Source organism: Eubalaena glacialis, chromosome 5 (assembly GCF_028564815.1).
Source record: "Eubalaena glacialis isolate mEubGla1 chromosome 5, mEubGla1.1.hap2.+ XY, whole genome shotgun sequence".
In the NCBI taxonomy this organism is placed as follows: Eukaryota; Metazoa; Chordata; class Mammalia; order Artiodactyla; family Balaenidae; genus Eubalaena; species Eubalaena glacialis.
Genome location: NC_083720.1, coordinates 43,692,023 through 43,719,371, shown reverse-complemented (window position 1 = coordinate 43,719,371; position 27,349 = coordinate 43,692,023). Strand labels below are relative to the sequence as shown.

The 27,349-nt window shown below is 40.4% G+C and overlaps 1 protein-coding gene across 1 annotated transcript in view; it reads left to right on the top strand.

Annotated features, from left to right (window-relative positions):
• The first annotated feature begins 20,342 nt into the window (after window positions 1-20,342).
• FBXL5 (F-box and leucine rich repeat protein 5) overlaps window positions 20,343-27,349 on the top strand; it is a 51,228-nt gene continuing 44,221 nt past the window's right edge. The window contains exon 1 of the mRNA XM_061191253.1: window positions 20,343-20,523. Within this exon, the coding sequence (XP_061047236.1) occupies window positions 20,440-20,523 (84 nt within the window). The 5' untranslated portion in view covers window positions 20,343-20,439. The remainder of the gene's footprint in view (window positions 20,524-27,349) is intronic.

The window sequence follows — 27,349 nt, the reverse complement described above, 5'->3', positions numbered from 1 at the left end:
GAACAAAGAAGAGAAAGGGAAATCTCTCCCAGCAGCCTCAGAAGCAGCGGATTAAAGCTCCACAAACAACTTGATGTGCCTGCATCTGTTGAATACCTGAATAGACAACGAATCATCCCAAATTTAGGAGATGGACTTTGGGAGCAGGATATATTAACTTTTCCCCTTTTCCTTTTTTTTGTGAGTGTAGATGTGTATGCTTCTGGGTGAGATTTTGTCTGTATAGCTTTGCTCTCACCCTTAGTCCTAGGATTAGGTCCGTCCGTTTTTTTTTTTTTTTTTTTTTTTTTTTTTTGGCTTAAAAATTTTTTTTTCCCTAATAAATGTTTTCTTAATAATTTTTTCCTTATTTTCTATTTTTAAAAAAATTTTTAATAAGTTTTTTCATATTTTTTATTTTAAAAAATTAAAAAATTTTTTTTCTTAATAAATTTTTTCTAAATAATTTTTTTCTTATTTTTAGTATAAAAAATTAATAAATCTATTTTTAAAAATTAAAAAAAATTTTTTTTCTTAATAAATTTACTCTTAATAATTTTTTTCTTATTTTTTATTATAATTGCTTTATTTTATTTTATTTTATCCTCTTTTTTTCTTTCTTTCCATTTTTTTTCCCTTTTATTCTGAGCCGTGTGGATGAAAGGCTCTTGATGCTCCAGCCAGGCATCAGGGCTGTGCCTCTGAGGTGGGAGAGCCAACCTCAGGACACTGGTCCACAAGAGACCTCCCAGCTCCACGTAATACCAAACGGCGAAAATCTCTCACAGATCTCCATCTCAACATCAAGACCCAGCTTCACTCAACGACCAGCAAGCTACAGTGCTGGACACCCTATGCCAAACAACCAGCAAGAGAGGAACACAGCCCCATCCATTAACAGAGAGGCTGCCTAAAATCATAATAAGGCCACAGACACCCCAAAACACACCACCAGACGTGGACGAACCCACCAGAAAGACAACATCCAGCCTCATCCACCAGAACACAGGCACTAGTTCCCTCCACCAGGAAACCTACACAACCCACTGAACCAACCTTAGCCACTGGGGACAGATACCAAAAACAACGGGAACTACGAACCTGCAGCCTGTGAAAAGGAGACCCCAAACACAGTAAGATAAGCAAAATGAGAAGACAGAAAAACACACAGCAGATGAAGGAGCAGGGTCAAAACACACCAGACCTAACAAATGAAGAGGAAATAGGTAGTCTACCTGAAAAAGAATTCAGAATAATGATAGTAAGGATGATCCAAAGTCTTGGAAATAGAATAGACAAAATGCAAGAAACATTTAACAAGGACGTAGAAGAACTAAAGAGGAACCAAGAAACGATGACAAGCACAATAAATGAAATTAAAAATACTCTAGATGGGATCAATAGCAGAATAACTGAGGCAGAAGAACGGATAAGTGACCTGGAAGATAAAATGGTGGAAATAACTACTGCAGAGCAGAATAAAGAAAAAAGAATGAAAAGAACTGAGGACAGTCTCAGAGACCTCTGGGACAACATTAAACGCACCAACATTCGAATTATAGGGGTCCCAGAAGAAGAAGAGAAAAAGAAAGGGACTGAGAAAATATTTGAAGAGATTATAGTTGAAAACTTCCCTAATATGGGAAAGGAAATAGTTAATCAAGTCCAGGAAGCACAGAGAGTCCCATACAGGATAAATCCAAGGAGAAACACACCAAGACACATATTAATCAAACTATCAAAAATTAAATATAAAGAAAACATATTAAAAGCAGCAAGGGAAAAACAACAGATAACACACAAGGGCATCCCCATAAGGTTAACAGCTGATCTTTCAGCAGAAACGCTGCAAGCCAGAAGGGAGTGGCAGGATATACTTAAAGTGATGAAGGAGAAAAACCTACAACCAAGATTACTCTACCCAGCAAGGATCTCATTCAGATTTGATGGAGAAATTAAAACCTTTACAGACAAGCAAAAGCTGAGAGAGTTCAGCACCACCAAACCAGCTTTACAACAAATGCTAAAGGAACTTCTCTAGGCAAGAAACACAAGAGAAGGAAAACACCTACAATAACAAACCCAAAACATTTAAGAAAATGGGAATAGGAACATACATATCGATAATTACCTTAAATGTAAATGGATTAAATGCTCCCACCAAAAGACACAGACTGGCTGAATGGATACAAAAACAAGACCCATATATATGCTGTCTACAAGAGACCCACTTCAGACCTAGAGACACATACAGACTGAAAGTGAGGGGATGGAAAAAGATATTCCATGCAAATGGAAATCAAAAGAAAGCTGGAGTAGCAATTCTCATATCAGACAAAATAGACTTTAAAATAAAGACAATTACAAGAGACAAAGATGGACACTATATAATGATCAAGGGATCGATCCAAGAGGAAGGTATAACAATTGTAAATATTTATGCACCCAACATAGGAGCACCTCAATACATAAGGCAAATACTAACAGCCATAAAAGGGGAAATCGACAGTAACACAATCATAGTAGGGGACTTTAACACCCCACTTTCACCAATGGACAGATCATCCAAAATGAAAATAAATAAGGAAACACAAGCTTTAAATGATACATTAAACAAGATGGACTTAATTGATATTTATAGGACATTCCACCCAAAAACAACAGAATACACATTTTTCTCAAGTGCTCATGGAACATTCTCCAGGATAGATCATATCTTGGGTCACAAATCAAGCCTTGGTAAATTTAAGAAAATTGAAATCGTATCAAGTATCTTTTCCGACCACAACGCTATGAGACTAGATATCAATTACAGGAAAAGATCTGTAAAAAATACAAACACATGGAGGCTACACAATACACTACTTAATAACGAAGTGATCACTGAAGAAATCAAAGGGGAAATCAAAAAATACCTAGAAACAAATGACAATGGAGACACGATGATCCAAAACCTATGGGATGCAGCAAAAGCAGTTCTAAGAGGGAAGTTTATAGCAATACAAGCCTACATCAAGAAACAGGAAACATCTCGAATAAACAACCTAACCTTGCACCTAAAGCAATTAGAGAAAGAAGAACAAAAAAACCCCAAAGCTAGCAGAAGGAAAGAAATCATAAAGATCAGATCAGAAATAAATGAAAAAGAAATGAAGGAAACAATAGCAAAAATCAATGAAACTAAAAGCTGGTTCTTTGAGAAGATAAACAAAATTGATAAACCATTAGCCAGACTCATCAAGAGAAAAAAGGAGAAGACTCAAATTAATAGAATTAGAAATGAAAAAGGAGAAGTAACCACTGACACTGCAGAAATACAAATGATCATAAGAGATTACTACAAGCAACTCTATGCTAATAAAATGGACAACCTGGAAGAAATGGACAGATTCTTAGAAATGCACAACCTGCCGAGACTGAACCAGGAAGAAATAGAAAATATGAACAGACCAATCACAAGCACTGAAATTGAAACTGTGATTAAAAATCTTCCAACACACAAAAGCCCAGGACCAGATGGCTTCACAGGCGAATTCTATCAAACATTTAGAGAAGAGCTAACACCTATCCTTCTCAAACTCTTCCAAAATATTGCAGAGGGAGGAACACTCCCCAACTCATTCTACGAGGCCACCATCACCCTGATACCAAAACCAGGCAAAGATGTCACAAAGAAAGAAAACTACAGGCCAATATCACTGATGAACATAGATGCAAAAATCCTCAACAAAATACTAGCAAACAGAATCCAACAGCACATTAAAAGGATCATACACCATGATCAAGTGGGGTTTATTCCAGGAATGCAAGGATTCTTCAATATACGCAAATCAATCAACGTGATACATCATATTAACAAATTGAAGGAGAAAAACCATATGATCATCTCAATAGATGCAGAGAAAGCTTTCGACAAAATTCAACACCCATTTATGATAAAAGTCCTGCAGAAAGTAGGCATAGAGGGAACTTTCCTCAACATAATAAAGGCCGTATATGACAAACCCACAGCCAACATTGTCCTCAATGGTGAAAAACTGAAACCATTTCCACTAAGATCAGGAACAAGACAAGGTTGCCCACTCTCACCACTATTATTCAACATAGTTTTGGAAGTGTTAGCCACAGCGATCAGAGACGAAAAAGAAATAAAAGAATCCAAATCGGAAAAGAAGAAGTAAAGCTGTCACTGTTTGCAGATGACATGATACTATACATAGAGAATCCAAAAGATGCTACCAGAAAACTACTAGAGCTAATCAATGAATTTGGTAAAGTAGCAGGATACAAAATTAATGCACAGAAATCTCTTGCATTCCTGTATACTAATGATGAAAAATCTGAAAGTGAAATTAAGAAAACACTCCCGTTTACCATTGCAACAAAAAGAATAAAATACCTAGGAATAAACCTACCTAAGGAGACAAAAGACCTGTATGCAGAAAATTATAGGACACTGATGAAAGAAATTAAAGATGATACAAATAGATGGAGAGATATACCATGTTCTTGGATTGGAAGAATCAACATTGTGAAAATGACTCTGCTACCCAAAGCAATCTACAGATTCAATGCAATCCCTATCAAACTACCACTGGCATTTTTCACAGAACTAGAACAAAAAATTTCACAATTTGTATGGAAACACAAAAGACCCCGAATAGCCAAAGCAATCTTGAGAACGAAAAATGGAGCTGGAGGAATCAGGCTCCCTGACTTCAGACTATATTACAAAGCTACAGTAATCAAGACAGTTTGGTACTGGCACAAAAACAGAAATATAGATCAATGGAACAGGATAGAAAGCCCAGAGATAAGCCCACGCACATATGGTCACCTTATCTTTGATAAAGGAGGCAAGCATATACAGTGGAGAAAAGACAGCCTCTTCAATAAGTGGTGCTGGGAAAATTGGACAGGTACATGTAAAAGTATGAAATTAGAACACTCCCTAACACCATACACAAAAATAAACTCAAAATGGATTAAAGACCTAAGTGTAAGGCCAGACACTATCAAACTCTTAGAGGAAAACATAGGCAGAACACTGTATGACATAAGTCACAGCAAGATCCTTTTTGACCCAGGTCCTAGAGAAATGGAAATAAAAACACAAATAAACAAATGGGACCTAATGAAACTTAAAAGCTTTTGCACAGCAAAGGAAACCATAAACAAGACCAAAAGACAACCCTCAGAATGGGAGAAAATATTTGCAAATGAAGCAACTGACAAAGGATTAATCTCCAAGATTTACAAGCAGCTCATGCAGCTCAATAACAAAAAAACAAACAACCCAATCCAAAAATGGGCAGAAGACCTAAATAGACATTTCTCCAAAGAAGAGATACAGATTGCCAACAGACACATGAAAGAATGCTCAACATCATTAATCATTAGAGAAATGCAAATCAAAACTACAATGAGGTATCATCTCACACCGGTCAGAATGGCCATCATCAAAAAATCTAGAAACAATAAATGCTGGAGAGGGTGTGGAGAAAAGGGAACACTCTTGCACTGTTGGTGGGAATGTAAATTGATACAGCCACTATGGAGAACAGTATGGAGGTTCCTTAAAAAACTAAAAATAGAACTACCATATGACCCAGCAATCCCACTACTGGGCATATACCCTGAGAAAACCATAATTCAGAAAGAGTCATGTACCAAAATATTCATTGCAGCTCTGTTTACAATAGCCAGGACATGGAAGCAACCTAGGTGTCCATCATCGGATGAATGGATAAAGAAGATGTGGCACATATATACAATGGAATATTACTCAGCCATAAAAAGAAATGAAATGGAGGTGTTTGTAATGAGGTGGATGGAGTTAGAGTCTGTCATACAGAGTGAAGTAAGTCAGAAAGAGAAAAACAAATACAGTATGCTAACACATATATATGGAATCTAAGGGAAAAAAAAAAAAAAAAAGAGGTCATGAAGAACCTAGTGGCAAGATGGGAATAAAGACACAGACCTACTAGAGAATGGACTTGAGGATATGGGGAGGGGGAGGGGTGAGATGTGACAGGGTGAGAGAGTGTCATGGACATATATACACTACCAAATGTAAAATAGATAACTAGTGGGAAGCAGCCACATAGCACAGGGAGATCAGCTCGGTGCTTTGTGACCACCTAGAGGGGTGGGATAGGGAGGGTGGGAGGGAGGGAGATGCAAGAGGGAAGAGATATGGCAACATATGTATATGTGTAACTGATTCACTTTGTTGTAAAGCAGAAGCTAGCACACCATTGTAAAGCAATTATACTTCAATAAAGATGTTTAAAAAAAAAAAAAAAAAAAAAAGAAAATATGTGAAGCATTTTCTGTCTCTCAATATGCTTTAATGATGATAGTAAGATTTTATCACTAACAATGGTGGAAAGACTAAGAAATTAGACTGGAAACTTGAATGTATTTTTCCCCTTTCTTTATCAATAAATTCAGCAGGTTGTTTCCAAGGAGATTTAATTTTGAAGATTTTAAGCTTTTATTTAAAAAATACCATTGGGGGGCTTCCCTGGTGGCACAGTGGTTGAGAATCTGCCTGCTAATGCAGGGTACACGGGTTCGAGCCCTGGTCTGGGAAGATCCCACATGCCGCGGAGCAACTGGGCCCGTGAGCCACAACCACTGAGCCTGCGCGTCTGGAGCCTGTGCTCCGTAGCAAGAGAGGCCACGATAGTGAGAGGCCCGCGCACCGCGATGAAGAGTGGCCCCCGCTTGCCGCAACTAGAGAAAGCCCTCGCACAGAAACGAAGACCCAACACAGCCAAAAATAAATAATTAAATAATTAAAATAAAAAATTAAAATAAAAATACCGTTGGCAGTTTAATAAACCCACATATTAAATTATCTTCATTATAATCTCATGTACTTTCTTTTTTTTCGCTTTAGAATGTGGCTTGCATGAAATCAAAATTTACTGTTTAAAATAAATATTTTTCTCCTTATTGCCACTATTTTACACCCCAGATCCAGCAGTTGAACTTGAACAGTTTTCATCATTCTTTATTCTTTTTGCTTAAAAAATATGGTTTAAGTGCAGTTTGTATTAGTTTTATTAAAATGTTACAATTCACAAGTTCAAAAATATCACACTAGATGTTTCCTGACCATCTTTCAAATCAAGTGAGAAGACAGCAACCAATTCATGTTTTATTTATCACATTCTCTCCATTAATTGTTCCTTGTAACAGTTGCCACTGCTGAGCATGGTATTTGTGGCAGTAGGTACAGTCCTTGCTCACACTTTGAGTAAATTGCTCTGGCATTTTCTATGAAAAAGATTTGCTGATTTCAGTCCACAATTAGCTTGTGACCTGTTGTTTTTCAAAGCACTATATTACGCCATTTGATTTGCATTTAGAGGCAATATGAGACTTTGCTTAGTCTCATTTGAATGTTATGCTGAGTCTTTCCATATCTACATGTCAAATAGGAGGGTCAAATACATACTTAGTATGTAATTCATGAGTAGTATAAGTTGTTTAATATGTGTTGAAACTTTAACAAATATTGAACGCCTATACAATATGCTAAGTGTGATGCTAGGCACTTTTACATTTGCTTTCTCATAGATTGCCACAAAGGTTATGGAGCTTGCCCATGATCATGTGGTTGTTTAGTGAAAGAGCCAAAGGGTAGAACCAAAGTACTATGACATGCATTCAAGTGCCCTTTGCACTATACCATGATTCTAATCATTAAGAGTGGAATGAGATTTTCACAATTAATAGTTGCAATTTGTAACAGTACTATTATGGTTTAAATTTTCACATTAAACCAGAAAGTATTCAACATCTAGTAATTTCTTTTAAAATGAAGCTTATTTAATAAGCTGAAAACACTACCAGTGTTTAAAACCCTAATCTAGTTAGCAATTGGGTGAATTTTCTCCATTAATACCACATGGCCTAACAGGCTGCATTGTCATCAGAGCAACAACAACAACAAATCTCATATATCTAAAGTCTGAAAAGTTAAATCAGCCTAAAAGATTTGCATTACAGGAACAAGATAACTAAATGGTCTTTTTAAAAGAGTGTGTCAATAGGAACTTGATGCAATTCTGTTTGCAATCGGCCACAAGGAAAGTGAATCAACTCCCTCTTGCTTCAGCCCAAGGGTGTGGCATGTGGTCTTGAACAACTAACCTGTGACCCAGATTTCTTTGAAGGACTCCTCTAGAGGACATAAGTGCATGTATACTGTAGTCCTATACTGTAATCATCAGAGTCTTAGCAGCAGCTAAATCCATCTCAGCTGAGAGCCCATGGTTTTTGTTTTCATTTTTTTGTTTAGTTTTGGGTTTTTCCTTAATGTCAGGATTTCTGTGTAGTTTTGACTGAAGATCAGGTAGTTTCATTCTAAGTTTGTGTTCCTTTCCTCAGATAAATTTTAGCTCTGCTCAAGTGGTATAAAATTTCAATTGTTATTACATGTTTTAATACACTGATTGAGGCTCTGATATGCACAAAGCTCCATTCTAGGCAATGGAGTTGGTGAGGGGCATGGGAAGGGGTGAGACAAATGTAGCTTGGAGTGCATACTTTGGGCATTCCCTGTGGGCACTCTGGGATTCAGATAACTTTAGGTACATCTGGCATACTGGTAGGGTGTCCCCAGAAAAGTTTTACGAAATTTACTGAGGTAACTTATGCAAGGCAGATCATCTTAAGGGAAAAAGAAACGAGCTGGACCAATACTAAAACCATTGTTGGAGTGAAGGAGGGATTTTGAATGTGATGGTATGGCTGTACCTCAAATTTGCCCTGGTTCAGACTCCCAAGAGCGTATCTGATGCCCAGGGAGCTAGAGGGCTGTAAGTGAATACAGTTGAAAGCTACTTCACTAAATAGGTGATGCTCAAGTAACCTTCCTTTGGGACCTCTTTAACAGTATGTCACAAAGAAGAAAGCCATTCTTTACTACCTTGGCACCTAAGCTCATGATGATATGAGAATAGAGGGCTCAGGGGAAGAAAGGAAGAGACACAGTGACTCACTTGTCACCTGGGGTAGCCATATTGCTATAAAGGGAGTGACTTTTTTACTGAGCCTGTGAGAAACATCCCTGGGGATTCAGAGCACTTCTTAGTAATGATGGGGAGGTTCTCCTGAAGCTGCAAATTCTGCACTTGCTGGTGGGGCAATGAATCATTTAGATTCACATATTAATGGTATTGTGACCTCTGTATCTGTATCTGTGGGCTGCTGGGGCCTGGGGAAATATGGGTTATATAAAGATGAATAAAACAGTGTCCCTACCTTCAAAAAGGGCTCACTTTAGTGGGGAAAAAGACATGGTCATATGGATAAAAGTAAAATGCAATATATTCAATATTGTAAGTGATGTACTACACCAGGTACCTTATTGAATGACACATGTGAGTATTTGCATCCTATTCTGTAGAAATTGGGGCACCATTAAATGTTTTTAATTAAGGGAGAGTTATCAGATCTACGTTAGAAACGTTTCTGACTAGCTGGTTTGGCAGAAGGATTGAATGAGAAGAAGCTACAATCAGGGAGACTGGTAGTTCAAGCAAAAGGTAAGTAGGGCCTAAACTAGGTCCATATCAATGTGAGTAGAGAAGGGGTTGGATTAGAGATCTTTAAGAGGACTGTGTATTTTATTAGATACTCAAGTGATAGAGAGTGAGAGCTTTTAAAATAACTCTAAAATCTCTAGAGGCTGTATCATACATTAAAAGATACAGATTCTGGTGCTAGACTACCTACATTAGAATCTTGGCTCTGCCATTAACGGGATAGCCTTGGGCAAATTATGTATCCTTTCCATCTCAGTCTATACATCTGTAAAGTAGGGATAATAATAGTACCTACACTCCATACAGTCATTCTGTGAAAAGATATAATTTAATACCGTAAGTCCTTAGCACAGGGCCTTGTACTCAAGTTTGTTTGCTATTGTTATTCTAGCTGGGGTGACTAGATGAACAGTGATAAAAGTCAGGGTGATGAGAATACAAAGACTTGGCAGGCTCAGAGGACAGAGAAAATGGTGAGTTCACTTTTGGATATACTGAGTCTGGAATTTCTGACACACAGTGTTTGTTGAATAACAATAGAAATGAGTGGGTTTTTGTTTTTTAAAGAACTTTGGTTATGTGCCAGGCACTGTTATAAACTCTTTACCTGTATAATCCCATTTAATTCTCACACAGTGCTGTCAGATAATTTGTATTATTTCCATTTTACAGTTTATTTAGCAAAAGAGTAAACAGGCTTGTGGCTTAACAATATTAACAAAAACCTCGGGGCTTCTCTGGTGGCGCAGCGGTTAAGAATCCCCCTGCCAGTGCAGGGGACATGGGTTCAAGTCCTGGTCCGGGAAGATCCCACATGCCGTGGAGCAACTAAGCCTGTGCGCCACAACTACTGAGCCTGCACTCTAGAGCCTGCGAGCCACAACTACTGAGCCCACGTGCCACAACTACTGAAGCCCGTGCACCTAGAGCCCGTGCTCTGCAACAAGAGAAGCCACCGCAATGAGAAGCCCGCGCACTGCAACAAAGAGTAGCCCCCGCTCGCCGCAACTAGAGAAAGCCCGCGCGCAACAACAAAGACCCAACACAGCCAAAAATAAATAAATAAATAAATAAATAAATTTATTTAAAAAAAAAAACACCTCATTCCCAGAAGGCAAAGGAAGTTCTGATTTACTCTGCTGGTAGTAAGTGAGAAAGTAGATCAGCTGGGATTGGACCCAGACAATCTGATTCCCACGCTGGTATGCTGAACCACTATAATGGCTCAAACCATTTTGAACCTCTGGCTTCTAATATCTCTTAACACTAGAGTCTATTAATATCCTATTTTTTGTAGTGTTAAATGTTTAATAATAAAAATACCTGTCATTAAGTGAATGGCTACTATATGCCAAGCATTATATGTATAATCTTCAATCTCCACAATAACCTGTCAGGGTATTATAATCGATATTTTACTGCAGTGGAGACTAAGGCTCAGAAATGTTCAGGAACTTGCCCATAGTTGCATAATTATGGAGAGATTTGAGCTTCGCTCTGTTTATTCCTGAAGTCTGTTTCATTTCTGTATCATTCGTGTAGTAATCTATCATGCAAATTTAGCTATATTACATTTAGTGTATCATGTCATTGTGTTTTCCAAATGATACCATGAGTTCCATGAATTCTACAACCACCTTATGAAGTTTGAGAATCAGTTTTAATTATGGATGTGTAGTTAAAAACTGGGATAGTATTTTTCAAACTTTAGTTACATAGGAATCGTGTATCAGGTCTGAGACCTTGCCCCACATGTATTGAATCAAATTTCCAAGGGTGAGTCTCAGAAATCAGATCTTTAAAAGGATGGGATGTGTTCTTAATCAGGTTCCCAGAGGGCTATATTCTGAAGAACACTGTAAGGGATGGGGCTAGTTCATGTACCCTTGGCATCTGAGCTCTCTGGTTGAAGTCTTATTGTACTTGCATTGTCAGCACCATACAGTTTATTAACTCTTAATTATTATTTCAGAGCTTCTCTCATTAATTTAGCTGAGAGCAAGCACTTAGCTAAGAACCTTGAAGCAGTACGTATTCTGTCTCCTGTTCTGCCACGTATTATTTCCCACTGTCTGCACCCCTTTTCACTGATGAAGCTCTAGGCAGGCCATATGGTAGGACTTGTGTTTAACAGAAAGTGAAGTGTGATGCTGTACAAGAGGGAAAGAGCATCGCAGTACAGTGAAAATGAGAGATCTGGCTTCAAATTCAACTTGTACCTCTGAGCTTTGATCCCCTCGTCGGTAAAACTGGGTTGGCAGAACCTAATTCACAATGTTGTCAGATGATGTGGTGCCTGGTATACAGTTAGTCTTTCAATGACTGATGGCTATCATCAATGCGTAATTTACCCCTACGTTTGGAGAGGAAGATCATAGAAGTATTAAGTTGTGTGTAAAAAAAAAAAGGGATATCATTTTTCAGGAATGTTCAGTTAGAGACAGGCAAGATTAAACATGTGTAAGTCTGTGATTCTTCATGAATAATAGCATTCCTTTTATTTCGACCCATCCTAAAGCTGACTCAAATTGGACATTTACATTTGGTAAGTATTTCACAACCATCTCTTACTTATTATTTCCCTGCAGACTTGGTCAATATGACTTACTATTTTATTTTATGTGGCTAGACTGTCAGCTGCACTGTATCCTCATGAAAGAACCTGAGCTAGAATGACCTGCTAAGCCACTCTGGGATGCTTGATCCTCAGAAACTGTGAAACAAATGTTTTAAACCACTAAGTTTTGGGGTACTCTGTTATACGGCAATAGATAACTAATACCATGAGACAAAGAGAAAACCTCTATCTTGTTTCAGCCACTGTCATTTTGTATATTGTCACTTAACAGCCAAATCCAAGTCCCTCCTTTCTCCAGTTAAATTAATTTGTAGAATTAACCTAAAAAAAAAGTCTTTCAAGGTGCTATTTCTGGAGTCCCAGAGACTGAGAACTGGAGGAGACCAAAGAAAGCATCTTGTCCAATCTCTTCATTTTATAGGTGAAAGTAACAGCTAATATTTAGTGTTTCCTGTGCCAGGCTCTTTGCTAAGTTCTATATAACATGTAATTCTCAGGATATCCTGTGAGGTAGAGACTCACTGTCCTATTTTACAGGTGAGGAAACTGGGTCCGCACTCCTACCCACTTTGCCTTACTGTCTCTCTATTGTTAAAGAATACTTTTCGAACAGTTCTATCACAAGCGTATGCCAATGTTTTATTACAATCTTGCACATAAGGGAAAAAATCTGTAGTCTTGCAAAGAATCATCCTGGTAGAGACATTTTAGGAAAAGTGACTGGAACGAATCACAAACTAGTTATAAAGAAAATAATGATTGGTTAAAGGTCAACTAACTCTTGATCTGGGTTGTTGGTGACTGATTTCCCATAATAGAGAAGCACTTGCCTGGCAGAGTCCTTTTTACATGTGTCATAGATTAATCAATATGTATTAATTATTTATCACCCCTTATCACTCTCAAAAGTGTCTGTACAGATGAGAAAACTGAAGCCCCAGAGTGGGCCCCTGATTTGCCTAAGGTCCCATGGAAAGGTAGGTAGTGGCAGAGATGGAATTAGAACTCAGGCCAATGTTTTATGTATTAAACAAGTTGTTCCCCCCAAACCCAGCTATTAGTCAATTAATGGAAATCAGAGGTATATATGACACTCTTGTTTCTTTCTGCCTACATAGCTCTTAGCATTTTAAAAATTCCTGGGAGTTGCCTTATGTACCTGGGGAAATTTTTTGTACCGTGTTCTGGGTTTATGAGGAAGGAAGGAAACAGAACTGATACTTCCCTAAATACTTTTTTCCCTTCTCTGTAGGCAGAGATTAAGCAATCACCGGCCTGATTTCATCAGTACAATGAATGTAAGCCTGACAATTTACAGGAAACTTATTGTTCCTTTCCATTCCAGAAACTTGTGATACTTTCCCTCACTACATGTTGCAAACAGCTAAGTCAAGTTGTCTGTGATAGTAGTCGACACCTTTCCCTTGGGCCGTATTCACTGCACCATTCAGCAAGTTAGCTCATAATAGAGCCTTTGATTGGAGTTGGTGTTGACTTGGCAATATTTATTAAGAACAGGTAAGCGATACACAGGTATGTCTAGGAAATGGAAGGCTCTTACCTGTCTGGAACTTTTGCAAAGAACCATTATGGACCACTGTGTACATCTTATCTCCACATTTCTACTGGAGTAAACTATGGTCTTCGCATTACCTAAACTGTTTCTTTTCCAAAGATAATCTAAGGAACTGAAGTACTCTATATTTGGAAACATATAGTTTGTGGAGTGGCCTACATTCTTCTTTGTCACCTTTCTCTCCTGTTCAGAGGTCAATAGCACATATTAGGCATTTAGTTTGTTGACATAAACTAATGACAGAGAGCTGTCTTTCAGTGTAAGGTTAAGTACAGGTTGTAGGATGAGGAAGACATAGATTTATATCCCTGATTTTCCACTCACTAGCTCTATGACCTTGGATAAGTCAATAACTCTAAACATTATTTTCCTTTTCCCATCAAGTGGGAAAAACAGTAGAACCTTCCACATATGGTAGTTGTGAGGATTACACATGACAAATCATGTAAAGCACTTATAATACATGTTAAGACCTCAGTACATCTTAATTATTGTTTTCTTCTGTTTACCTCCACCTGTACCTTTTCTCTTTCCTTTAATCCTTTCCCCACTCTGCTTTTCCTCATCTTTTAATTTCTGTCCTATCTGTCCCTTTTTCTTTTATGCCTCTTCCTCTTCTCAGCTCTTCTGTTATCCTATGCCTTTGTATATGTCCAAGCATTTCTTTTTTTCATGTATGAGGCATCAGTGAATCACCTCTAGGGGAGAGAGCTCCACACCTTGAAAAAAAGGGCACAGTAAGTAGCACCCGTATTCCAATCTGATGACTTATTCTTATTATTTAATTTATTTTTGGCTGTGTTGGGTCTCAGTTGTGGCATGCAGGATCTTCGTTGAGGCATGCAGGATCTTTTGTTGTGGCACGCAGGCTCTTTATTGCGGCGTGCGGGCTTCTCTCTAGTTGTGGAGTGCGGGTTTTCTCTTCTCTAGTTGTGGCGCGTGGGCCCAGTTGCCCCGTGGCATGTGGGATCTTAGTTCCCTGACCAGGGATCGAGCCCGCGTCCCCTGCATTGTAAAGCGGATTCTTTACCACTGGACCACCAGGGAAGTCCCTGATGCCTTATTCTTTTAGTCAAGAACGTGCTCCAAAAATGCAAACTTAAAGTTCTGGGAATGGACACAGACTCACTGTGAGCACAGAGGGCCATGGAACAGGAAAATGCCCAATGTGGTAGATCCCCCCCACCCCAACTTTCTAGCAACTATGTGGACTTTAAAAAGATCTGGCAGCTAGGGCGGCCTAGCCAAAGTGAAGACGGTCCTGTGTGTATGTCCTATAGGAAGTGCAACAGGGGCTTGGTGGTCTAAAGAAGAGAAGTCAGCTAGAACTCACTGGAATGGCTTCCTACTGACAAGCTGGAAAAGGCCCATGTCAGAAGGAAGGGACCGCGTGGCAGGAGATGAAGGCGCAAGTCTCCAGGCACAGGTACAGGAAGCATCCCAGGACTCTATATGTCTGTGCAGTAGGCTGGGGCTTCTGAGAGACTGGATATAGCTCTGAAATGATGGATCTAATGGTGATTGATATTAATTAAACTGAAATCTTTAAAAAAAACTTAATTTTGTTTTTCAAATACAAAATTTGGAAAAAAGTTTTGTTAAAATTTTGAGAAAAAAGTAGCTCCCCTCTCCCCCAAATCAGCCACAGTCCCACCACCAAAAGACAGCCACTGTCAACATTTTGATATAGTTCCTTTTATCCCCTTTCAAATGCATTTATAAAATACAGTTGCCATAAGGTTGTTTGTATTATATTCGTTTCTGTATTCTGACATTAAAAGTAAACATGCTCATTTAAAACATTGGAAAGAATAGAAAAATATAAGGGAGGGAGGGACTCATCTATAACTTTTGTCAATCAGAGGAGACATTAAGGCTTTGTGTCATTTATGCCATCCTTTTTATGCATTTTTGTAAGCTTGTTATGGATTATGTGCAATTTTGATTCTGCTTTTTTCAGTTAACCTTGTATCATACCTGTTTCCCCAAGGTCATTAAAAACACTATCCCTACCCTCAAAGATGCTTCCAGTCCTACCAGGAAAATTGATGCGGACCCAAGGGTGTCATAAGCAGAGTAACCAGAGGCAGAGCAGATTAGATACAATTTTGGGATAAACATAAAATGGCTCTACTTGCAATTAGCCCGGTTGCTACTGATTATATATAATCGAACATTTTAGTATTTTTAAAGATTTAAAAGTCTTTTAAAATGCATTATTATTAACAAATTTTTATAACTGTAAGAACAATAGGTGAACACAGTAAAATATTAAAACTGTATCAAAGGGTACGTATTTAAAAGGCATTTAACTGTTTCCCAGCCTAGAAGCCCTGCTCACAAATTTCTGCTGTCTTATTCTAGAAACACATACTATACTTTTTTTTTTTAAACACAGAAGAGAACATATTTAACAAAGTGTTCTCTACATTGTTTTTCTTCTTAACTTAGAACATCTTGGTTTCATTCCATATCAGCAAACATAGATCTACCTTATACGTTTTAACAGATGCCTATTTGTCCATTGAATGAATGTACTATAATTTATTTATCTAATATCCAGTTGATAGACAGCTAGTTGTTTCCAATTATTTTTGTCATTGTGCAAAAGATTTTATTATATCTTTTGTGACAAGCTTTTCTTTCCATAGTGTTATGGGCTGAATTGTGTTCCTCCCAAATTCATATGTTGAAGCCCTAATCCTCAGTATGTCAGAACGTGACTGTATTTGGAGATAGGGCCTTTAAAGATGTGATTAAGTTAAAATGAAGTGGTTAGGGTGGGCCCTAATGCAATCTTCCTGGTGTCCTTATTTGAGAAGGAGATTAGGACATAGACACCAGACATACACAAGCACAGAGCGAAGGCCACGTGAGGACACTGTGAGAAGGTGGCCATTTGCAAGCCAAGGAGAGAGGACTTGGAAGAAATCAAACCTGCTGACACCTCAGTGTTGGACTTCCAGAACTGCAAGAAGAGAAAGTTCTGTTGTTTAAGTCTGTGATATTTTGTTATGACAGCCCCAGCAAATGAATACACACAGGCACTCATCTGTATATAGTGAAAACCAATGGGGAAATAGCATTCACTATTTAAGTTTAAAGAAAGTAAGAGTTTGGGGCAAAATGCAGGCTTATGTATATTTCATTTTCTGAGGTCCATGTGCGTATAAAGTATCTGAAAGGAAAATAAAAAAAAAAAACCCCAAAACCAAAACAAACCATAGCATCTGGCCTCACATTCCAACTCAGTGGCTATCTTTTCTTTTAATAATGCCATCATCCCTGCTAAGAGCTTTACAACTAAATCAACCTAGCATGCTGCAGCAATTGTTGATTGGCTATTTTGACTGACAGTAAGCATCAGCTCTGGTACTGAGTTAGGAGTGGGATTCCAGCTGTTGGGGATAGCAACAGCTTTTCATTGCTTGCTTTCACAAGTAACCCGCTGCAGGGAAAAGTGCCGTGTCACATACTCAGCTAAATGGAGTTAAATGTAAATGCCTTAGAACTGACTTTCCCTGACCAGTAACCCTCTCCAGGGCCCTCAAAACCAGGGTTGGAAAATACCAGTGAAGAGACCTCATGTCATCATACATTTAGGTCACCAGGGAATGATTTGGCATTTTCTTCCCCTGTAGCATGCTGTTTTCAGAGAGAATGAGAGAAGGAAAGAACGAATTACCAATCCACCAGGCACTATACACTTCGGATTTTCACTGCTCTGTTCATATGCCTTATCTAGTCTCCTTGTTACCCACAGCTAGATGGTCTATTAGAATTCCTTCGCTTTCATTTACCAGAAGAAATCATAAAGGCGTGATTAAACCGACAACCTTAGCCTTAATAACAGTTCCTGATCTGATGTAGTTCTAAGAACCTATAAAAACGATACTACAGGGATCAATGTCTTCTTTTTGGGGCTAAAGTTTAATGTAAATCAATCATTTATTCTGGATATATCAGGTGATTAATTATTATCTTACTCAGCATATGGAGCAAATGTTAATAACTTCTTCTGAAGGGAAGAATGACCCACAGGACTTATTTTTTTATATTACTTTATTTCTTTCATTTTGTCATCTTAAATTCCCTGAAATGGCCAGTCCAACGTGGCTGTAGTTTAGCTAACTACACAGCTTCAAATTCTAGATTACAGTGAAACTGTGGGTGGATGGACTTTTTTGTTGTTAAACACATATTTAATGTGCCTGGTTCTAGGGGTACACTGGTGAACAACAGACACAAACAGGTATTGGGAAATAAAACATGGTGTATTAAAAGCTAGTTAAAATGAGGAAATTACAGAATGCCATGAACTTCCCTCATTCCTTCTTTCTTTATTCAACAACTATTGAGTACTAAGTGTATGTAAGATGGGCATTGTTCTAAGTGCTGAGGATAAAACTATGTGCATATTCTCATGGAGCTCATTGCTCTATATAACTGGTTGAACTGAGGTCTGGGTCTACATTCCAAGACAGCTAGAGTGACAGATCAGAATGAAGTAAAGAAACAGACGGAAAATAAGAAAATGTCTTCTGGGGGGTATTAAAAAATATAGAGGCAAAGCCATAGTGAAAGAGGAGAGTTTTAAAAGAAAGGAGAAGGGGAGAGGATGGGAGAAAATGAGAGCGATATCAAGGACCTTATCTATATTCTATTACTTGGGTGTTATTCCTGTTTCTAGGACAGACTGTGTATAAACCGTCATCTCTGCATCCCACACAACTAACAGGGTGCCTGGGACGGTGTTACTGGACCTAGATTTATATGTCCGGATTACTCGCTAATTTGTGGGATGCTAGGTAATTACCAGAATGCCTTTAATACTTAGTTTCCTGTAGTACTACCTCACAGATTTGTTTTATTTAATAATGATAGCTTACAGCCAGTACTTACTATGTGCTAGGTACTATTATAAATAATTCAAACGTATGAACTCTCTTAATTCTCATAACAATCCTATGAGGTAGGTATTTGTCTTAGCTCAGACTGTTATTAAAAAGTACCATAGATTGGGTGGCTTATAAACAGCTGAAATTTGTTTGTCCCGGTCCTAGAGGTTGGAAGTCCGAGATCAGGGTGTCAGCATGGTGAGGGCCAGACTGCTGATTTCTCCCTTTCTTTTCACATGGGGAAGAGCAGAGAAGGGAAGCAAGCTCTCTAGGGGACTCATTATTAGGGTTTTACCTTCATGACGTCATCTAATCCTATTATCTTCCAAAGGCCCACCTCCTAATAACACCACATGAGGGGTAGGGTTTCAACATTTGAATTTGAGGCGGGTACAAGCACTGAGTTCATGGCTGTATTAACCCCATTTTATATACGAGGAAACTGAGGCACACAGAAGTCACGGTAGATTGCTCAAGGTCATACGTGTAGTATATGGCAAATGAGGAATCCAACTTCATCTCCAATTCATCTCCAAAGTTCTTTCTTACAACCTTCTACTCCATCATTTATTGAATATTTATCAAGCCCTTATATTGTCATGGAACTGTGATAGATAATACAGATACAAGGGGTGAACAGAACATCCGATTCTTGCTCTCCTGGAGTTTATTGTCATTAAGCAAATAACATAACCCTTCCCAGGTTCTCAGCCTTCCCTGTTTTCTCCCATTTCTCTGTGTCTATTAATCCTCCAGCCAGACAGTCCAGGGTTGATCTGGATGAGCAAAGCCCGTAATAGGGTCTTCCTAGGTCTCCTGGAGGGCTGGGGCCGGGATGAGGTGACCTGTCGGGAAGAGCCAGACTGACCTTTTTCTTGGCAGTGACCTGGTTTGTCTCCTTCTTTCTCTCTGAGCCTCGGGTTAAAACGGAGGGATGTGTCTCGAACTTCTTTTCCGCACTAACTTTCTCTGATTATTTACCCTCCTCCCCAGCACCCAAGGCCTTTCTGACATCCCTGACCCGGCGTCCCTGTGCTTGAGGTACATTCCTACCTCCTTGATCCCCAGGAGACATTTTCCCTCTTTGGAGTCTCCAGAATTCCACGCGGCCCTTCCCTTTCGCCCGCCCCGGAGGAGATGCGTGGTCCCCGCCCAGCCTCCAGACCCAGGCTTCGAGCCCGCCCCGAGCCCACGGGCCGCCATTGTCCCGTCTTGTCCCACGTCCCCGTTTTCCTCATGGGGCGCAAGTTTTGGGAGCCCCCAGTCCTGGTTCCCCCAATCGCTGGGGCCTCTGACCAGCGGGCAGGGAGGTCGGCGCTCGGGCCGGCATCGGCATGGGCAGAGAGGCGAAGGGCGGCTCAGGAGGGCCGGGGCGCGCACAGCGCAGTCGCCCAGGCGGACCGGACGGTGGGGCCGACAGCGGCCATTGTACTCGGTTGCCTCGGCCTCAAGACCTGGTGGGCATAGCGGCAAAAGGCGCTGACAGCACCCTAAAACGACCCCCCCTCCTCTCAGATCATGTGTTTTCTGTTGCGAAACATCACAGACAAACAAACAGGGAAACGACTTGGTTTCTCTTTCTGGCACAGAAGGAGGACGAGGAACGAGAGTTGAGCGGGGAGGTGAAAGCTCGAGCCTCCGCCGCGCGCCCGGTCACGTGGTGCCGCAGGGACCGCATGGCGGCGACCCGCGCGCCCCCGCGTCCCGGCCGGCCGGGCAGCCCGGGCGCGCGCTCCGACGGGGCGGGCGCATGCGCAGGGGGGCGCGCCGCCTCTGCCCCGCGGCGAGGGTGTCTATGGAGAGGCGGCGGCCGCGCCTGCTGAGGCGGAGGCTGAGGTGGTGGCGATGGCGCCCTTCCCCGAAGAAGTGGACGTCTTCACCGCCCCACACTGGCGGATGAAGCAGCTGGTGGGGCTCTACTGCGACAAGGTAACGGTGTGCGGGGCCTCTGGCTCTGGGCGGCGCGGGCGGAGGGGAGGAGCGGGCCGGGTCCCTGGGCGGCCGGGCCTGCGCGGCGCCCTCAGCCCCCGGGGGCCGCGCCGGGCGAAATGCAGCCTGCGCAGCTGTCAGCTCCGTGCTCGCTGACCCGCACCTTTCGCGGGGAGCCCACGCCCCGCCCGGCTGGCGGCCTCGGACGTGCCCTCGGAGCTCGCGGCGCGGCCCCTTCCCGGCCGAGGGCCTGGCCACCCGCCGCCCTCGGGGCGGGCTCCCCGCGGCCGCGCCGGGCCTCCCGCCCCTGCCCCCTGAGGGATAGGGGCCCCTTCGCCCCTACCGACCTCTGGGGACCCCGGGCCGGCCACCTGCGGTGGCTTCCTCTCCCCCTGGCGCAGGCTGTTTGTGCAGTTGTCCGCCACCTCCCCCATCAATACTGCCCCCCGCCCTACCCCCGGCCTGTGTTGGGCCTCCCCGATTCTCTTTACGAACACCCATCCATTCTTCTGAACCTTTGGCCCGCTTTCTGGCTCAACGAGCACCTTCTCCCAACTCCTCCCTGCTCATTTTACGCCCCAGCTTTTCTCTGGTTTGATTTGGGAGAAAACTCAGGTTTCGTGGCTTACGAACCAGAGAACCTTCACTCTTCTTTTGTGGTCATCTTTTTCCTTGCAACTTTTATTGTCCGGAGCATTTACTAGATGTCGATTTTGTTATAAGACAGCTATTCTCTGCTGGAATTCTTTACGTGGGCTCGAATAAAAGGGCCTCGGAACAAGTTGATTTAACTGCGAGAACCTTTTTGCACTCTTAATTGGTGCAGCATAAGCTGAAAAAGCACTTTTGTGGAGATAGCTCAGGGCTTTTTGCTAATGCTTTTTTGAATCCACATTTTTGTCAAAAATTTATGTTGGGCAGAGTCCACATACGGATATTCTGAGAACTTCAGGCAATCCTGCTTCATGTAGAAATGAACCAAACAAAAAGCATTTAAAGACCTATTGCTTAAGCATGGAAATCAACTTTGATGAACTTTCAGAAATTAAATAGCACTAAGCAGAACCGCTGTTGCGAGAAAAGAGGTGTTCTTATAGCCCAGGGAGGTGGTTGGAGGATGCCCAGTGTTCAGTGCCAGGCCACACGTAAAAAGCACCCACAACCATCTTTTCCCTCCCTCCATTTTGAAAATTAAAAATACCCGATTCAGATACAGGTTTAAATACCACGGCAGTCTAGGACAGTGGTTCTCAACCTTGTTTGCTCAGTAGACTCACCCTAAAGCTGTTAAAAATGCTGATGCTCATGTCACTAAAATCAGCATCTCTGAGGCTGGGACCCAGGCATCAAGTATAATTTAAAGCTCTCCAGGTGAGTCCAGTGTGCAGCCAAGGGTGAGAACACTTATCCAGGAGAAACATAATGAATGGGTAAGCCGTTAGTTAAGCTGTGTAACTCTGGAATTTTAAAAAAAAATTATTGGTTTAATTTATTTATTTTTGGCTGCATTGGGTCTTTTTGCTGCGCTCGGGCTTTCTCTGGTTGCCGCAAGCGGGGGCTGCTCTTTGTTGCGGCGGCCGGGCTTCTCATTCGGTGGCTTCTCTTGTCGCGGAGCGTGGGCTCTAGGCGCGCGGGCTTCAGTAGTTGTAGCACGTGGGCTCAGTACTTGTGGCTCGCGGGCTCTAGAGCGCAGGCTCAGTAGTTGTGGCGCATGGACCCAGCTGCTCCGCGACATGTGGGATCCTCCCTGACCAGGGCTCGAACCTGTGTACCCCGCATTGGTGGGCAGATTCCTAACCACTGTGCCACCAGGGAAGCCCTAGATTTTTGAGTTAGCTTACTGTAGTGTTTTTACCTGCTCTGGTTTTTGAACTTAGTTATTCTGACAGTATCCTTTAATTGCAGGAAAGAAAAAAATGGGGAGGTTCTTTTACTTTCTCAAAACCAAAAAGGGAAAGTTTATGAGGAGTAATAGAATTTGAGGTCTTCTCTCTAGACTGGGGAGAGGTAGTCCAGGACCACCTGAAATTGTTATGGAAATTTTGGTGCATGTGTACATTTTTCTAGGAGGTCTGTGGCTTTCATCAGGTTTCCAAATGATTGTGACCCTCCCAAAATGGTTAAGAATCACAACTTTATCTAGCTGCATGCTAGACTAATCACCGTATTTAAAAAATTGAAGAAGTCAGTCACTAATGTTGTGTGTCATTACCTGGTGATTGAGAACGTTAGAACAAATTTTGAAAATACAGCGCCCTTTTTAAAAACAATATTTGAGTCAAATAAGATTCTTTTTGGTAGTTAAATGTCCCCTTTTGAAATAACTAGGAAAGCATTTTCAATTTGACATAGCAGAAGTTAAAATTATCACTAATTTTGAGTTAATTAGATGTAGTTAATGAGATTGTTGTATACATTCATCAGGAAGATTAAAATTTCCAATTTTCTGAACTGTGGATCAGAGACCAAGGTGATTTAGGGGGAAAAAAAAAAAACTGCATAGGAATTATACATCCGGATTTCTTCTTGATGCTGATAGTTAATTGGAATCTCTCCTAGGATGCCCTTTGGGAGCTAAAGGGGAAAAAAGTATTTTATAATGGCTAAATTGTCTTAAAGGAGTATATATTTTTTTGTTAATAAGTTTATTTATTTATTTTTGGCTGTGTTGGGTCTTCGTTTCTGTGCGAGGGCTTTTTCTAGTTGCGGCGAGTGGGGGCCAGTCTTCATCGCGGTGCGCAGGCCTCTCACTATCGCGGCCTCTCTTGTTGCGGAGCACAGGCTCCAGACGCGCAGGCTCAGTAGTTGTGGCTCATGGGCCCAGTTGCTCCGCGGCATGTGGGATCCTCCCAGACCAGGGCTCGAACCCGTGTCCTCTGCATTGGCAGGCAGATTCTCAACCACTGCACCACCAGGGAAGCCCAGGAGTATATGTTTTTATTCATTTGGCATCTCAACTTTTGCCTTTACCATGTTTTGCCTGTACAGACCAAGGGTATCCAGCCCAAACAGCATATAGTAAAACTTTACAAAATGAGAACTAGTTTTTGTACTTAAACGAAAAAAGATACAAAATATGTTATTTCATCGTATTCTATATGTTGACTCTGAATGCCCAGTAATTGTAAAGAAGTCAGTTTTATTTTGAATATTGACTTTTCAAGTACAATATATTTTAGAAGCATCCATTTATTTATTAGCAACAACAATTATTTATGTGCTTAGACTAGTTTATTTAGAATAATTTATTCTGAAGTTGTGGGCCATTTTAAATATTGCTGTATTATATCTAATTTAATACTTTGCTCATGGGTTTCCTTTTACATTTATAAAAGGTTTTATGGAAAGGTTTTTCACTGTTGTTATCCAGACAGCAGTCCTTTTAGGTACGCAAAGGCAGAGATATTTGTTTTATAGCTGGGGATTTGTAGGCCTAGATTAGTTAGACCGAGTTTACATAAGCAGTTAGTGATAGATCCAGATGGAAACCCAAGTCAGGATCATGATTCCTAGTTTAATTTTCTCCGTATAAAACCAGAGTAGTTTCTGAAAAAATTTTCTGGTGACAGTCTATTATGAAATCTTTCTGCTAATTCACTGACCTTCCAAATTAGGATGATTTTAGGCAATATTTACATTGGATCACATCCTTTTTTCCAGTTTATTCCAATTCCTCAGTTTTTCCTCTAATCCTCAAAACTTGACAACATTAATTCTGCCAGTGAGCATGGAGTTTCTACTGTCATTTGGCCCTGTAGTAGCTTGTATTGGCCATGCGAGATGTAGTTCCTATCCTTTAAGAGATTACAGTCTGACATTTGTGCTAGGATGGAAATCCAAATGCCCGATAGTGGGAGCAAAGGGAGGTATTTGGTCAGCTCTACATTAAAGTGTCAGGAGTGGGCTTACAGTCTCTTTGAACTGATTTCTGAGAACAAGGTAGGTGATGGTTGTAAAGATGTGCATAGTACAGAGCTTTCCAGACTTTACAATAAACCAGCTATAAAAAAATTCAAGTGGTGGAGGCTTTATGGAATGCCCAAGTTTTTCAGGTAAGGATATTACCTGAAGTGACATCTACTTTATCATTTTATAAAGATAGGACATTTAATGAGCAAAGCCATAGGGAGAAAATAAGCCCAGAATAATTCGTATAGATTATTTTTAAAAAATTGAATGCGTATAGCTTTATGAAGAATTCATTTAGTTTTCCTTGATTTTCTGTATCTCTGCATACCTGTAAAAACTGTTATTGACTGGCATTGGGAAGATTGATTTATTGGAGAGAATACATTTTTAATTGAGAGCTAAGGAGAGGAAGGAAAAGGGAATTTAATGAGTTCTTACTACATGCTTGCTTACTTTTAATCCTCACAAGAGCCATGTGAGACAAGTATTATCCCTTATTTAAAGATGAGGAAACAGGCTTAGTGGTTAAGTAACTTACCCAACTCACTCAACTAGTAATTAGGGGAGCCCGAATTTTTAACGTTTAGAATTTGTTTCCTTTCTGAAGCCCATGTTTTTTGCATTACCTTACTGGTTCTGCTATTTACTACTAGCTATATGATTTTATGCAGAACATTTCACCTGTGGATCATACGTTTTTCTATCTGTAAGTTAGTTTGAGCAGATAGTTATTAAGGTTTCTTCACTGAGTGTAAATCTCCCTCGATTAAATGAAAGCATTGTCTGACCGAGGAGAGAAAAAGTAAAAACTTATTTGGGGTAATAGTATTTGAGTTTTTGTTATGCTGTTTTTCATATCTGTTTCTGAACTTAATATCTAGACTTAAAGTGACACACAACTTCAAATCAGTTTGAAGCCAGGCTGTAAGTATGATTTTAAGTTGTAGAATGTCTGAGACAGAAAATCAGTTTTTTTAAATTGTTTACATGATACTCTTTTTTCTTTTTTTATAAATTTATTTATTTATTTTTGGCTGCGTTGGGTCTTCATTGCTGCGCGCGGGCTTTCTCTAGTTGCGGCTAGTGGTGGCTTCTCTTGTTGCGGAGCAAGGGCTCTAGAGCGCAGGCTCAGTAGTTGTGGCGCACAGGCTCACTTGCTCCACCACATGTGGGATCTTCCCGGACCAGAGCTCGAACCCGTGTCCCCTCCATTGGCAGGCAGATTCCTAACCACTGCGCCACCAGGGGAGTCCCAGAAAGTCAGTTATAAATTCTTTTAAAATATGGGAGATACCATGTTACTGATTGTTACTATTTGTTGATTATGTGTATCCTGTTCTATGTAGGTTCCTTGTTGAATCTGCTAGGCATCAGAGGATACACGCTTATAAGTCACTTAGGAACTTTTATAATCCTACTGTAGAACAGTGTTTTTCAAAGTGTGTTCTGTGACCCATTAGTGGGTCATGGAATCGATCTTGTGGGTCAGAAATAGCATTAAAAAAATGAGGGGACTTCCCTGGTGGTCCAGTGGTTAAGACACGGGCTTTCACTGCCGTGGACCTGGGTTCGATCCCTGGTCGGGGAACTAAGATCCCACAAGCCGTGTGGTGCAGCAAAAAAAAAGAAGTGGAAAAGTAAATGATAGAGTACATCACAGATTAGGGAGGGAAATATTGTTTCCTGAAATTTGTTTGAAGTGTTTGTGATGTGTGTGTCTGGATCGTGCTGTATTTCATACTAAAGGTCATGGTTAAACATGTTTTAAAAAGCACTTCTTCGAGGCAGCATTTCTCAGCTGCAGCACTGTTGACATTTTGGGCCAGACGGTTCTTTGTTGTAGGGGCTGCTGTCCCGGGCGTTGTAGAATGTTTAGTACGTCCCTGCCGTTTACCCGCTAAGATGGCAGCAGTGCTTCTGCAGTAGTGACCATTAAAAATGTCTCTAAACCTTGTCCATTAGTTCCTGGGGGGCAAAATCGAACCCCTGGAGAGAACTAATACTTTAGAGCAAGCATTCTTTCTGACAATTTACTCTGTTGGCTCTGAAGAGATAGCTTTATGATTAGGACTAACATTGCATCTTGTGGAAGGTAAGTAGGTTTTATAGTCATAGAGACTTGACCTCTGTTTTGTTGTCTACCAGTTGTATGGTTTTGGGTAAGTTATTTTCTCTGAGCTTCAGGGTTTTCACCTATAAAATGGGAATTATAACATCTACTTCCTAGGATTGTTGTTAAGAATTAAATAATATCTAAAAATATTTAGTATAGTACCTAGCACGCTGTAGGCCTCAGTATGTCCCAGATATTATTAGGGTCTAGGTTTATTTTTTTTCTCAATCAAGTCTCTATGATTGAATAACTTTCTAGAGGCAAACAATTTAAAAAAATGATTCACATACACAAAATTGTAAAAGTTAAACTGTATATGCTCAGGTTATTCTTTTCACTGCTAAATTTACTGACTTTAGGTACCAGGTTAAAAACAGTTGCTGTTTTGAAGTGGAGAAAAACTGACTTGGGTAGGATAAGGACTTCTAATGATAGTTTTGTTTGGGTTAAATATAGGAATAACAGAAAAACCTAAGTAGGCTTATATATGTTATATTCCGTGTTCTTTAAATATATTAACTTATTAAATCATCACAAGAACTCTATTAGGTAGTTAGTATTATTAGCCTTATTTTACACATGAAGAAATTGAGTGAGGTACGTAGCAATTTAGTGACTTGATGGCAGAGATGGATTCACACCTAAGCAGTCTGGCTCCAGAGTCAGCACTTTTAACCACTCTGCGGGATTAACTCTGCATAATGGAGAGTCCTTTTGTCTAATTTGGTTCTCAGTCTGTAGCATGAACCTGGTCTTTACCTTAGCTTGTTATTAAATCCAAAGGATTTTCTGATAGTCCAGTGA